Source organism: Crotalus tigris, unplaced genomic scaffold (assembly GCF_016545835.1).
Source record: "Crotalus tigris isolate CLP2741 ecotype Arizona unplaced genomic scaffold, ASM1654583v1 scf7180000017631.5181431, whole genome shotgun sequence".
Lineage (NCBI taxonomy): Eukaryota > Metazoa > Chordata > Lepidosauria > Squamata > Viperidae > Crotalus > Crotalus tigris.
In genome coordinates, this window is record NW_024096525.1 from 1,604,071 (window position 1) to 1,620,256 (window position 16,186).

At 40.6% G+C, this 16,186-nt stretch overlaps 1 protein-coding gene across 29 annotated transcripts in view; it reads right to left on the reverse strand.

The window, feature by feature from the left end:
• The window catches only part of SNAP91 (synaptosome associated protein 91), a 109,717-nt gene extending 94,761 nt beyond the window's left edge, over window positions 1–14,956 (reverse strand). For 8 of the 29 annotated variants that reach the window (XM_039334467.1, XM_039334469.1, XM_039334484.1 and 5 more), the window contains exons 1-2: window positions 14,271–14,688; window positions 13,187–13,346 (exon numbers count right to left, since the gene is read on the reverse strand). In XM_039334467.1, coding sequence (XP_039190401.1) covers window positions 13,187–13,316 — 130 coding nt within the window. In that variant the 5' untranslated portion in view covers window positions 13,317–13,346; window positions 14,271–14,688. Of the gene's footprint in view, window positions 1–6,573; window positions 6,638–13,186; window positions 13,347–14,270; window positions 14,691–14,746 lie in introns of those variants that run through there. The other 21 variants (XR_005555659.1, XR_005555661.1, XM_039334464.1 and 18 more) reach the window with 7 other exon arrangements.
• Window positions 14,957–16,186: the final 1,230 nt, after the last annotated feature.

Below are 16,186 nucleotides of genomic sequence, written 5' to 3' on the forward strand. Positions count from 1 at the left end.
AAGACACATCATTCATGGTATGCAGGCACTTTATTCAAATCTAAATTGCACCAAAGGTTTTTGTACTATTTCTTCTATTAACAGAAATGCTGTTCTATTTAAATCATTTAAAAATTTGCATCAATAACTACTATTATTCCATCCTAACTACGAATCACAAAATAATCTTAAATATGATCTTCCCCATTTTTCTCGGTTCAATTCTGCAGTCGCACATTAAAAGTGAACATAGATGCATGGTATAATATAACAGAAACAGCCATGTTCATTTACCTCATCATGGGTGACAAATAGAAATGATCTCCAATACTAAGCAAGGAAAAAGGTGACACTCGACACACACTAAGACTAAGATGCATTGTGATGTATAGTGCTTTTTAAGACCCAATCACTTTTATAATATTATTTGTAAGATTCTATAATACTTCTGTCAGCCTATCAAGTCTGCCTCCACCCGTAGCATTTTAAATGAATCATGCACTACTAAAAACTCCTGCAGTATCATACATGTGGTTTTATCTGGTGTACTTCACTAATCAGGGAGCTACAGCTGCATCTAGCTCTTCACAGGAATGTTTGCAATACTTCCATTGTTCATGAAAAAAAAACATCTTTAGCAAATGAACAGACAAATAACTAGCTTGGGGGTTCTCCTTGATTACAAACTGTCAGCAGAGGCACAGCAAGCTTCAATAAGAAGAAGCGCCTATGGCTGGTACACCATTTCCAGCTCTATCTGGATAGGGATAGCTTAGCTTCAATAATTGATGATATAATAAACTCTGCACTACTGAGAAAAAAAACTTATGGGCAGTGACTTAAAGACAGCCCAGAAACTGCAGCTGGTATAAAACTAGTTTGTTACTTAGAGGAGGGCTAAAAAGGATGCATGATTCTGGGTCCTATACTGATGGCTGGCTACCTGTAAGCTACCAAGCTTTAATAAAAGCCTAAGCAGCTTAAGATCCAAAAATATAAAATACTCCCTCATTAGTATTAACCAACTAATGAGCTAAAATCAGGGGAGACCATAACCTGTGGCCTCAACTGTTAGATGTGACTCAGAATATCCTTCTGATATCCCAAATTCTATTTTACTGAGTAGGGAACATGGGTTAGTCCAACTGTGTCCTGTTTTAAAAAACAGTTAAAGGCATTTGTACATCCTGGTATTTGCAAAATAGTTACAGGTATTGCCTCAAGATCAGACTATTTTTCCACTGAGCTCTGTTTTAAACCCTTATACTACCATTATTTTTACTGTCTTGTTTTATAGAACTCTGTATTATCCTGTGGTTTTTTTTCCCTGCATACTATTCATAATAGTCTTGTCCTACTAATCTTAAAATATTAGCCCACATTTAAGTATTATTATTCACTGAGATCAAATTGGCTGGAAAACAGGGCTGGGGAACTACAACTCCTAGATTCTCCACCATGATAAATATATCTCTTGGGAAATATAATTCAGCTATGTCTGGAGGGTTCCCAAGAACCGAATTTAGAGTTCTTTTATTTTGCAAAGTATTAGATATGTTCACTGTATTGAGTTAGATATAAAGGCAGGATAAAAATATGATAATAATAAAGTGCTCTGGAGCTTTGGAATTCCAACAGACAGGTACCTGCCACATAACACCCCAGACTTAACAATTGTTGATAAGACAGACAAAAGTCTGGATAGTGAACCTATAAATAGCAAAACAGAAGAGAAAGAACTGGAGAAAAACCACAAAATACAAAGACCTGCAAACAGAAGTAGAATGACTGTAGCAAAAGAAAGCACAGAAAATACAAGTAGTAATAGGCACCTTGGATGCAATCCCCCAAAATCCTGAGCCCCACTTGAACACCATCAACACAAAAACAAGGAAACAACCACCGTACATCTACTATGCTACATAACATCTACAACACTTTGCATTCAAGGGATTTTAGCAATTTTCAAGGTGTACTGCTTGATCTTGAAAATATTAGCTAGTTCCTCTTTGAAGAATTCCCTTTACAGGCAATTCCTTTGACCAGAGTAGTTAAGACGTCTGCTAAATATTAATCTATATTTTCAATTGCAGTCTTTACTTTCAATTTCATTCAATAGCAATATTCCGGGGCGCGGGCAGAGGGTGTAGCCGCCATGGCGCTACTGGGCTGCCTGAGCGATCTGCAGCGGGCCCTGGAGGCAGTCAGTGGTCCTGTGGGCGGGTGGGGTGGGGCGGAGCGGGGGCCGGGCAGGGGGTGGAGTGGGGGCGGGGCCAGTTTTTGGGCACTCGGTCTCTAAAAGGTTCACCATCACTGCTGTAGAGGGTGAACTAGCATTATTAATACGTGAAAGTAGTTACTATATGATATAATTGGAATTACTGAAACTTGGTGGAATGAGACCTATGTGTGAAACACACTAATAGAAAGATATAAACTGCTCAAAACAACCAGACCCCATAAAAGAGGATGTGGAATTGCACTATATGTAAAAGACCACTATGTTGCTACAGAAATGCACGAGACCAAAGATGAAAACCTCCTAGAATGCATATGAGTCAATATAATAGAAAAAAAGAATGCATTGTCGTAGGAATATATTACAGGCCACCCAACCAAGCAGAAAAAATAGATGTACTTTTTGCTGACCAATTAGCAAACATATGTAGGAAACACACTGCAATAGTAATGGGAGACTTCAATTACCCTGATATCAACTGAAAGACTAATTCTGCACCAAGTGAGAAACCAAATAGATTCCTGACCAACCTAGCTGACAACTTTGTTGACCAAAAGGGAGAGGAGGGAACTAGAAGGATGGCCATACTGGACTTAATTCTCATGAACAGAGAAGAAGTGATAGAGGGAGTTGAAACTGCAGAAACCTTGGGCGAGAATGACCATGTTATACTGGAATTCAATATAATGCAAACACAAGCAGTAGAACATAATTATATCCGTGTCTTAGATTTTAAAAGAGCTGATTTTAACAGACTCAGAGAGAACTTGGGAAAGATTCCTTGGATGAAAATCCTAAAGAGGAAAACAACTGAAGAAGCTTGGGAAACTCTGAAAAATATGATCATAAAAGCCCTATCCAGCACAATATCACTGAAAGAGAGAACACGGCAAGAAAGTAACAAGCTGCAGAAGGAAAGCAGAGCTACTTAACTCATTCTTTGCATCGGTCTTCACACAAAAAGAAATTATAACTGAACCCACCAAAAACATAACTGAAAAATACAGACTAAAAATAAAAGCTAAAATAAAACAAAAAAAAATGATAAGAAAATACCTGTCTGATCTTGATGAACATAAACCACCAGGACCTGACAGACTACACCCCAGAGTTCTGAAGGAGCTGGCAGATGTCATCTCAGAACCACTGTACCAAAGTCTCTTCCAACTTCTTTATCATCATCATCATCATCATCATCATCATCATCATCATCATCATCATCATATCTTTCAAAAATCCTGAAGCACCGGGGATCTACCAGAGGATTGGAAAAGAGCTGATGTGGTTCTTATCTTCAAAAAAGGGGGGGAAAAACAGACCCAGGAAACTACAGATTAATCAGCCTAACATCAAAACCTGGCAAGATACTGGAAAAGATAATCAAAAAACAGATCTGGGAACATCTAGAAACAAACAAAGTTATAACTAGAAGCCAGCACGGGATTGTTAACAACAGATCATGCCAAATCAATCTTATTTCATTCTTTGATCAGGTGACTAAATTGGTGGACCAGCAGAATGCTATGGATGTGGTATACTTGGACTTCAGCAAGGCATTTTACAAAGTAGACCACAACGTACTTCTTGGAAAGCTTAAAAAAAGTGGGATAGACAGCGCCACCATCAGATGGATTTTTAACTGGCTGACAAACTGTACTCAAAGAGTAGTCCTTAATGGTACTCCATCTACATCAGGAGTGTCAAACTCAATTTCACTGAGGGCCGCATCAGCATTGCGGTTGCCCTGGGGGGGGGGCTGGCCAGAGTGGGTGCAGCCTACTGGGTGGGCGTGGATGGAGTGGGTGTGGCCTACATCATTCGCATCAAGAGTGCCTATGGGAGCCTAGGCAGGAGTGGGAAAGATCTGAGGGTTTCTGGCAGAAGAGGGTGGGACCGGGGCAAGTGCCAACGCATGGTCCACTGGGGCAAGTGCCAAAATGGCCACCACAAAATTGTACATTGGCTCCCAGCTGGCCTGGGCCAGGGCCAAGGCAGAAGGGGCCGTTCCCTCACTGTTTCCAGGATGGCTTTGCGGGCCACATGAAACCACTTCGCGGGCTGCATCCGGCCCCTGGGCCTTGTGTTTGACATGTCTGATCTACATGGATGGAAGTAAGCAATGGGATACCATAAGGTTCTGTCCTAGTCCCAGTACTCTTCAACATCTTCATAAACGACCTAGATGAGGGAATAGAAGGGGAACTTATCAAATGTGCAGAGACACTAAGCTGGCAGGAATAGTCAACACCCTAGATGATAGGGTCAAGGTTCAGAGGGATCTTGACAGACTTGAACACTGGACCCTATCTAACAAAATGAAATTCAACATAAAGAAAAGTAAAGTCTTACACTTAGGCAAGAAAAAAACAAAAGTACACATATAAACTGGGTGAAACCAGGCTTAATAGCAGCAATTGTGAGAGGAATCTTGGCGTCTTAGTGGACAAACAATTAAATATGAGCCAACAGTGTGTGGCGGCAGCCAAAAAAGCCAATGCAATCCTAAATTGCATTAACAGAGGGATTCAATCAAGATTACGTGAGGTACTAATACCACTCTAAAAAGCCTTAGTAAGACCACACCTAGAATACTGCAATCAATGTTGGTCTCCACACTATAAAAAAGATATTGAGACTCTGGAGAAAGTGCAGAGGAGAGCAACAAGGATGATTAAGGGACTGGAGGCTAAAACATATGAAGAACAGTTATAGGAATTTGGCACGGCTAGTCTAGTGAAGAAATGTACAGTTCTCTGTAGAGTTCCACTTAGAACTCAACAATCTTATTCAGATGACAATACTAATCTATTCTCTGATTAACCTTAGTGTGCCATTTAAATATAGACCATGCATCAGAACACCTCTGTTTTCTCCTTAGCTTATCTTAATTTTGATTCTGGGTATCATTTCTATCCAGAGATGCATCTAATGAGAGTTAACCAAAAAAAAAAAAAAAAATTCTACTTTTCTGTCTCCAGACAAGAGTCCCTGCGAACAGCCAGTGAAGATATGGATTTGTATTTTTCACAAATGAGACACAGGAAGCTATGACTGGCCAGCACTTTGAAAAGTAGCATGGAGTTACAAACTTCTTCATGATTAAGACATAAACTATGAGCAAAATCATATTTTTAGTCTGTCTGCACTCTAAGACAAGCTGAGCCTAGAAATTAAGTTGGAAGCAAATTTTATACGGGTAAGAGTTGGTTTGCAGTTTTTTTTTATCATCAACGTTTTGAGGCATGTCAGAGTAAACCTCTTAGGCAAGCCTACAAAGCAAAAAGCCTTGTATTGCCTATCATTTTTTTAAAAAAAGAAAGTAGTATTTTTACAACCTTTGCCCCAAAAGACATGCTGCTGAGCACTTCCAAGCCTTGCTGCCACCTCCTGCACTCCAATGACTTATTGGCCACAGAACAGCTGATTTTAATTTATCAACATGGCCCCTGTTCCCTTGCCTGCTGTTAGAGAATACTTAAATGAGCATGCTTTGCAAATGCAATCTTGTCAGATCATTTGCTGCTGTGCTGTAAAATACAAATTTACCAATTCGCATTTTTATCAGCAACAGGATATACTGTATAACCAAGCCATCACTGTCTAATAAAATCAAAATAATGGAAACTTGACTACTATCCTAAAAATACTTATTAGGAAGCTAGCCTCACTGAACCAAATGACAAAATCATCAAATATTTATTTGGCTGTAATTATTAGTCAGATCAGTTAAACCAAAGTTTTGAGAGATACGTATTAGACTAAAAGAATTAAAAACTATAAAAGCAACAACATGTAAAAAATATAAAACAATCTTTCCAACCCACTTAAAAATGCAAAATGCCCAAGCGTCTTTCCTTTGAGCAAAAGAAAGTGTGGGCACAAACAAAAAATTGGAGAAGCACTTCCAAAGATGGTGTACCACAACGAAGAGGTGCTTCCTCTTGTACCTGAATATGCAGTATAATTTAATGAAGATACTTGCAGAGGAATCTTTGCAGATAGCCTAAGGATCTGGTCAGATATACAGAGGAGATCTTCCATTAGATTCTGACCCCAAACTATCTCAGATTTTAAAAATATACATTAATATTTTGAGTTGGGTGCAGAAAAGGGCTTGGAACCAAACAGCGCACTAGAATCATGTAACAGTTATTTTGGACAAACCAATGTTTGAAAACCATTTCATACATATCATTCAGAGCTCAAAGCAACAGAAGCTGTCTACTCTTCTCATTGTAGTAATGGATACAGGAGCATATGCGTAAATTAGAATGAAATTCCCTCCAGAATAGGCTAAATATCACTCAACTAGAGAATGAACTACCCACCACTTGTAATTCTTTCTCTGGACTGACCTTCAATTTATCAATTCGCATCCAGTCCATTATTCTGCTCAGATATCGATATCCACCACCTCACCTGGGTTAGATGAGAAGGAGAAATGAAATTGGGTGGCCATCCTCATATAACATTTTCACTTGTATTTCCAAATAAAGTTTACATACAACTACTGGAGAAAATGAAGCAAAGGGCTTACCAGGACTCAATATAAATTGCCAGGGAATATAAGCAGTAAACTTTTTGGTAATGGATGTTCAAGTAGGAATTGCATTACTATAAATAAAACTCTCTATTCTCATTCCAGACAGTTGATCCAGACATATACCATACTCAAGGTTACTGAAGATTTATGAGAGGCCCAAGTGAAACCTAACAGTTGTATATCTCTTTTCTTTCAGCACCAACATCAAGTCTGACTAAAACATTTTCCCCCAAGAGTATTTAGAATTTATCACTAACCAGTCATCTAACAATGCTTCCTTAGGAAAAGGATGATAATAATTGCTCTGAGGTTGTCCTCCACTTCTGGATCCAAAGATTTCTTCAAGGATGTTCCAATGCTGCCACTTTTCAGAATGACAATACAATCTCATTTCAAAAGAAGAACTAAACTCTCTTGGTTCCTATCAGCCATTTCATTCTTACTAAATTATAGCAAGCTAAAGAATGGTATCATGCATGCAAGAGCTAAGGTAAACTTATCCAAGGATATTTTCTAAAACTTTAAACGTCAACCAAAGTCAAGCAGAGTAGACAATGAATATCTCCATTCTAATGGAATTACATCAAAAATGGTGTCAACGTTTTGTTAAATAGGAGCAATTTTTAACATGAAGGATTCTGCAAATTATTACAGTTAACCATTGAGAATATAGCCAAGTCCCTTTCAGGAACAAATCATAATAAATATTTCAGTATATAAAATAGCTTCACCAGATGACGCTGCAAAATGCTCTGGAATTGAATCACTCTCATTATAATAGAACAGACTTCACAAAGAGCTATAATTCAGGGTTTTTCTTTTATGTATCATCAATTGAACCCTAGAGTTTCAATAGGGGTTCTATGAGAAATTAAGGACCAAAAAAAAAAATAATTACCAAATGCGGGCTCCAATTTTTTTATGGTATGGCAAAAAGGGCAGGGCTTGTAAGCTAATATTCAGGACCTCCATTCCTGGGATAGTATGAAGGAGCATTTGTGTTCATGACAACTCCTTGCTTTGGTGCCTGATTAGAAATCTGAGGATTTTTTTTTTAACTAAAAGAATCTGCAGCCTGAAAAACTGCTCTAACTCATGTTCACTCAGGTTCAGTAGCTACATTCCTGTTGACTTTATTGCCAAAAATGTATCTAAATCTGTCAAGGAAAAATGATGCCTGCTCAATTATCTGAGTAAATGTCATATTGAAATACTAGTCATACCAATTGGAAAATCTCATGGGACCTTAACAGCGTATTTAAAATGATTAGAGTTGATTACTTTCAATGAAGCAGATGCAGAGGTTCAAAATCTGAGCATTCAGGGCCACAAACAGACCTGATATCCTTGGAATGATGTCTAAAATGTATCATCAGATTAATATTTTTTTAATAAGGCATAAGGGATTCAATGTTATTCAATGTAAAACTGGAGAGTAACCACATCAACCGTATTTAATTTCAATTACATGAAATGAGCTTTATCTTTGTAGGCCCTTCAAAGACTACTTGTAGCTAGTAATTGGATAGTATTTATGGCAGTGGTGACAAACCTATGGCACGCGTGCCAGAGGCAGCACTCAGAGCCCTCTCTGTGGGCACACGCACCATGCCCCGGAGATGGCAACCGTCCCTCTTCAACCAGCTGTCCACTAACTCACCAAGGTCCCATGTGGCCAGATGCATCCCAGCACGGCTGGTTTTCCTCCCCCCTGTCCCATACCTCCTGCCTTTGCATGCTCTCCTTTTCCCTGGCACAACCCACTGCATCATCTCCTCAGCTATCGGCCAGCTATCCAGCTCAGAGGCAGCTTCTCTGAACTGCTGGCGGTGGGCAATGGAGCCCCACAGTGTGCCAGTTGAGGGGGCGGCAGGCTGTGGCTGTTGAAAGACACTGTCGGCCTCCATGCACTTGCTGGCCTCTGTGTGTGGGGGCTGATGGTGTCAGACAGCAGCCGCCCCGGCCCCTGCCTTGCCTTGCCCTGCGACAATGGCAGTCCCACCCTGCCTCGCCTAGCCTCACCTCACCCCACGGGATGAGCCTCCTGCTCACCGCCCCACCTGCCAGAGCTCCCCTGGATCTCCCCCAACCCTGCCTGGCCCCACAGGTGTCCCTCCCCACGAGCAATATTGAGGTAACCACGCCCACTTTGGCCACACACCCCCAGTGGGTCACACCCACCTAGCACCCGGTGATAAATAAATGGGTTTTGGATTGCAGTTTGGGCACTCAGTCTCTAAAAGGTTCGCCATCACTGATTTATGGTATTTGCTCAAATACTATAGTATAGGAAAATCCCACTGCATGTGCGTATTGTCCCAGGTAGTTACTTGTATCCACACTGAGGAATGGGTTGTTACGCTGAATATATTCTATTAGAAACACTTCATCAGAATTTATTTCTGAAATTTCATTCAGTGCTAAATCAAACCTGCTTTTCATTACATCTTCCAATACGTTATCTGTTCATATCTCAGATGATCAAAATGGCTCTACTCTTTGTCAGAATACAAAGAAGCATAATTATCTCAAAATGTTTAATAATTACTGTAATGTAGTTTGAACCTACTGGTTAGTGACCAATTTAGTTACAAATGTTAGTATTTTGAGTGCTAGCAATCATTCTACTAGTAATCAGTCAAAAGCAGAGGGCAACCAAATTGAGATCACTTGTAAATAAATCTAAACAACCAGTTGTTTTGTAATCATATAGCCATTGTATGTACATTATTAACTCATCTATAAATGCAATAATGGCAGATGTTTTGGCTTCTTTCTTTTCACATTAGAGCCAAATTTTCTCTTTTAGCTAGGTTAACGCTGTTATTTATTCCATGGCAACAAATAAAACACTAGCCCCAATGTCTTAACTTCACAAAAGGGAACTAGTGCACTTTGGAAAATTTCTACAAAAATCCCAGAAGTTTTTACCACATGTTCATTTATTTTGCACGTATGCTTTCCCAATACCAGAAGTTTGTTACTACAGATAGTCCTAGGCCAGGGGTAGGCAACCTCGGCTCTTTTATGACTCATGGACTTCAACTCCCAGAATTCCTGAGTCAGCTATGCTGACTCAGGAATTCTGGGAGTTGAAGTCCATGAGTCATTAAAGAGCCGAGGTTGCTTACCCCTGGCCTAGGCTTACAACAATTCATTTAGTGACCGTTCAAAGTTACAATGGCACTGAAAAATGTGACTTATGACCATTTTACACTTACGAACTTTGAAGCATCCCCATGATCATGTGATCAAAATTAAGATGCTTGGCAACTGGTTCATATTTATGATTGTTGCTGTGTCCCAAGGTCATGTGATCACCTTTTGCAACCTTCTGACAAGCAAAGTCAATGAGGAAGTGTGATTCACTTAACAACCAGGTTACTAACTTATCAACCAGCTCATTTCCTAACCCTGAAGTCTCATTTTGGGTAGAACAATGCTATTTCCTTATAGAACAGATCCTGAATCCAAGGAAAGAGATATGGCAAACTATTTTATTCCCTCTCCTTTTATTACTGCTATATCACACAAAGGTTTACTTAAAAGCTGAACATTTCCTGATAATTTAAAACCACAATGTTGCCTTTTGCTTTTTACTCACAAGTTTGGTCTCACATACAGGTAGTCCTCGGCTTACAATAGTTCATTTAGTGATCAATCGAAATTACGATGACAGCGGGAAGAATGACTTATAACCATTTTTCACACTTACAACCATTGTAGCATCTTCAAGGTCATGTGATCAAAATTCAGACACTTGGCAACTGACTCGTATTTATGAAGGCTACAGTGTCCTGGAGTCATGTGATCACATTTTTCAACCTTCTGGGCAGCAAAGTCAATGGGGAAGCCAGATTACTTAACAACTATGTTACTAACATAACTGCAGTGATTCACTTAACAACTGTGGTAAGAAAGGTCATAAAATGAGGCAAAACCCATTTAACAAATGTCTCACTTAACAACAGAAATTTTGAGCTCAATTGTGGTCCTAAGTAAAAAAAACTACCTTTACCTATTGCAGTATTTTGCTCACTTCCACAAAAATCACATGCTTGGCAATAACATTAGTACATTACTAAAATGTTAGTATCTAATTTAGTATTTTTTTATTAAAATACACAAAGTAGAAACCAGCAATGGACTGACAACAAACATTACTGAATTAACCCAATCCTTCTATGAAATCACTATTTTGATTATTAAATTAAACAAGTGGAAGAATCAGAGCCTCTATGCATGAAGGCTTGGGATTATATAGATTATTAACTTAATGTATTAAGTTACAACATATTAATTACCTTGCTATGGAAACATAGTAAGAAAAAACAACTTCATAGGTTGCTCAGAGTTCACTACCTTATAGTTCTGTGACCTTAAAAAAAAGCTGCACAAGGTAAGAAAAAACAGCACAACGTGTTGCTTTAGAACAGTGGTTCTCAACCTTTCTAATGCCGTGACCCCATAATACAGTTCCCCATGTTGTGGTGACCCCCAACCACTTATACATCACCAGGTGCCAGGGACATGGCCAAAGAAAAGAGGGAAAAAATGGCGGACAGCCTTGTTTGGCAACCCCCGTGAAATGGTCGTTTGACCCCAAATGGGGTCCCGACCCACAGGTTAAGAACCACTGCTTTAGAACCTCCTGCCTTGAGTATGACCCGCAAAATCCCAACATAACTTATAGTTGTGTAACTATAATGTGTCATGTGAAATAAAAAAATATAAAATATAAAAGAAATAATTATAATAACAATTCAATTTCCAATCCATTCAAGGTTTAATTAAAGTTAAATCAGTTTGAGATAATCCACACACACTACACAGTGTATCTCTGTCCCAACATTCAAACACCATCTTTCCTATAAGGTCAGAAGGGTTTCAAGGAAAAGTAAGGAGATTTCAGGCTTGACTAACTCAACAAACTATGCATTTTTATCTTTTAGAATGGGTTCACATGTCACATTAACCCAAAAGAAATGCCATCACATTTTCATATAATTGGCAAACTGGAACACTCATATTCAATGCAAAAATCTAGTCCTTCTTTAACAGTGGTGTGTAATGGGTGGCCATTTTGTTTCTTTTTCAAAGGAACAATGGGATCTGAAAAATTATTTTACTTCACCATGACTTGATTTCTCAACACTTGTTTGGTGTGACCAGAAAAAGTGAATTCTCAATTAAAAGGAGCCCCAGAATACGGGGCAGTAGATATTGCTTGTTGTCACTTTCTGAATGAGGAATATCCTGCTGTTTTGCAGAGATTTGTAGGAAAAGAATAGTTTCTATATTATCGTAACAAATCTGTGGTTGCCATGTATTGTTTGTTGATTTCTTCACCTTGAACTTATGAAAGATCGATCATGAACTGACAAAAATGTTACAAAAACTATGGATGTGGCTGTATCTTCTCACTCCTACTAATACTGGTTTAGCTCCACAACTTGCAAACAGAAAATCATGTATACCACTGACTGCCCGTCAATGTTTAACTTAGAAGAATCCGTGACCCACCAGATGAATATAAAACCCATGAGTCATGGGCACAGAGGATAACAGTTGTAAGTCAATAGTACCTGGAAAACTATTGTTTGATGCTCCAGACTTAATATGAAGTGTGAACTCACTTCAATATATCTTAGAAAACCAAGCTAAAACACTAGAAGGAATTAAATCTCACTACAAAATACAGTACATACTGTACATCCGGCAGTCCTCATTTAACAATCAGAAGTCGGACCAACAACCTGGTCATTAAGTGAAGTGGTTGCTAAGTGAAATTACAACTGTGCTTACAATCTTACTTCAGCTTTCTTTGCTTTACAAACCTGCAAAGATCATAGATGCAAGGATTGGTCATAAAGTTATTTTTCATCACTGCAACAGCATACAGTCACTAAACAAGGACTACCTTTACTGTTGATATAACCATGATCAACATATAATAAATACATGCAACAGTTTGCTTTGATAACTGTTGAAGAACTGAATTTTGGATTCTGGATAATGAAGATATCCATTTGAATTCTGCCTTTTCTAGTTTAACACTCCAAATACACAATAAATCATTCCAGGCAGATTACAACGATGAAGAACTATTCAACTCCACTATGTTCAAAATTCCACTTGTAAATTTTTTTATATTGCTAGTTAAGCCAAACACTAATTCTGGACTGAATTCAGTTACCCAAAGCAAGCAAGAATATTTCACTGTTTTCCAGATAGATTTCTTGCTATTCAAAATGAAGAAAATGGTCAAAGCAACATAACTTCAGAACTTATGCAACAACAAATTCATTTTTCCAGAATGCCTCACATAAGGCTTCATCAAGACAGCAGATTAGAGTGCCTGAGGAGTATTGAATTGTATGCTTAAAAAAAATCACACATGACTATGCATATAAAAAGATGCTTACAATCCAGGTGTTTTTTCTTGGGGCCCATCACTTCATGTGTGGTTGCTTTGCAGACAGCTCTGGCTACAGCTGATCCTGTAACGCTGTACTGAGCAGCTGCGATGCGATCTGTCAGCGTCTGACCTGACATCTTCAGCTAATTCTAGGACTGCTGCCACTTCTATAAAGAAGGGGAAAAACAATTGAGGGGAGGAGAAAAAGAAAAGAACATGATTTGTCCATTAAAAGCAGATTCCTCTAAAGCCTTGCTTCTCAGTTCACTCCTTCCCCAACCCCCATCTTTTCTGTTGTGTAACTGTTTGCACTGAAATGTGTAGCCATGGATTTTTTAGAGATGGGGGAATAAAGAGGAAATATGACTCAGGAGATTAAGACGGTAAGGTGTGTGTGTATTGGGGGGGGAGAGATTCCTTTTCTGCATCCCTTGATCAATATGATGGCGGTTACTGCAAACTACCACCTCCCTCTTCGTTATTTATGTTGGAGGGAGGGCACGAGAAAAGGCTCCCCCACGTCTCCAAAGCCCAGGCCTTCCCAACAGAGCCTCAAGAGGGCTCCGAGAATGAATTTAATAGCTCGTCTCCCATTCGGCCACTATCAAGCCCGCTTCCTCTTGCAGCTGATTTCCACTGCAGCACCCGGTTTTTTTTTTTTCCTCTCCCCGTCGCCCTGCGTTTCCACTTGGCTGTCTGATGCGAGATTATATCATTGCGCCATATTATGCCCTCTCGGGAGCCTTTTCCTAGTCCACAGGCAGCTCCTCCTTGAAGACAAGACAACCACAGGCCGCTCGTTTCCCAAAGCCCAGCCAATCCCACCCCGATATCACACCCCAACCCCACTCCTTCCTTTCCTTACACAAATTCCTAGTTTTGCCTGCTCTGCAATGCAATGCCCACTCCCACCCCCACTCCCAATGCGCAGGGAATGTTGATACCAGAAGCAGCCGTTTCTGTTATTCCGGGCACAGCGGCACCCCTTACCCCCCCCCCTCCAATGCTGAAGATTGCTAAATGCCGGCCAGGCCTTCCACCCACCCACCGTCCTCCTTCCCGGGAACGCCGAAGAACCCAACGCGGCGAACCTGTCAACACGCTCCGGTCCTCCTTGACGCGCGCCGTGCCTCTCCCCTGCTTAGCTCCGGATCGCGAGAAAGCCCCTCCGCCGCTGCTCCTCCCGCCGCAACCTTTCTTGCCCCCGCCCGGCTGGCAGTTGCGCCGAGAGCCCCTCCTCCTCCCCGTTCGCACCGGCCGCTTGGCTCCAGCGCGCGGGAAAGGCGCGCCTAGAGCGCACTCGCCGCTCCCTCAGGTGCAAGCAAGGAAGGGGTGGCCGAGAGGAAGATGCGCTAAAGGCTGCGGAGGCGCCGGAGCGCAGCTTTCCACGCCCAGGAGCCTGCCGCTATTTCTAGCTTTAATCTCCGTTTGCTCGCCTGGCAGGCTAATCTCTGGTGTGCGGCGACAAGCCTTCCCTGGGGTGGCCCTAGTGCAGGAATAGGCGAATGCCTGCAGGCGTACGATACGCAACCCTCTCCGCCTGGCGCGCACACACACATACACACACCTTTCCTCTTGCTGACTCTTTCGGCTCGTTCTTCGGGCAACCTCGCAGGTTCGGGGCTTTTTCAGAATCAGGTGACCCGGAGCGGACGAACCGAATAGCCCTCTAGGGGCCGTAAAACCGGAGAAAGTCCCTCGTTTGCCTAAAGGGGACGCCCGTTACCAGCGGGATTTCCCCCTTGCTCGCCGTGAAAGGAACGAGGCGCTTAACCACGTGAGGGACGGCTTCTGGCAACGTTTTTAACCCAGGTCTGGCTGGTTTCGTCACAGAGTTTGGTCCTTCCTTCCCCGTTAACTTAGTCCTGTCCTTTGCTGTTTTATTGCACCGGGAGTATGCGTATCCTAGATCTTGTTTCACGTGTCAGATGTGGATGCGTGTAAAACAATCCTTTTAACTTTGTTGCGAGCGTTGCAAACGAGCCAACGTTGTACATCTGTTTTTGGAAAAGTGAACTGTTACATTTCCTGTGTTTCAAATTCTTAAGACTTCAGCTTCTACGTTAATATAGCAGTTGAATATTATTAGTTATGCGGCTTTGTAGATAACCAATAAAAGCCTCACCTCTAAATGCGATTGCTCGGAAATTGAGAGATAACGCCAAGTTTAGGGCGTGTAATAGTTTAAGACTGCGCGGTAAATGTTATTCATAGGCAGGACTCGTGTTAAGTATCTCTGTTCTTCTGTGCCATTGTCATTTCAGCTATTGAAGCCATTAACCAAACTGGGTCTTACTGTAGTTTTGTCGGACATTATCTTTTTCTTCAACTTTCTTTACTTGTAATCACACCAAAGTGTAACTGAATTCACAGGACTATGTTATGCTTTTAGCTATAGCTACCATATTTGGGCTACAAAAATACAGACATCCACAAGTAAAGAAATACAGAAATATCCAACATACTATAGTTTTTTTTTCTGGATCTCATGAACTTGACAATCTCCCCAATATTTACCCTGCCCTCTGTCTTCAGCCTCACTACCTTATCTTAGATTTTTTTTTAATTATGGATTTTCTTTTCCTCCCAATCAACAGCCCTTAGCTTCCATCTTTATGCCAACAGCATGAACCAATGACTATCCCAATCATACATTTCTGTCATTGAAACTGCAGTGTGTGAGCCATGTATGTATAGTCTGGTACATTTATGCACTACCTACATCTTTAATAACCTCCTGCCCAAAAGCTGAAGAGAATACACAATTGACACAATCAGACCTTTAGGAACATTTTTGTCCTGTAGTAAAGCTATCTTCTGTGGTTGATGCCCTCTGTCAGTTATATTTATCACTGTAATAATTTCTTCCTGGGTAACTTAAATATTTTAAACTGACCACTGCTTTTATAATAGGTATGGCAGTTAAAGATGGTGAGTTTGTCAACTGGAAAGCCAACAGCCAGGATTTGAGACCCAAGTGCTGCACAATGGGGTGAGCTCCCATTAA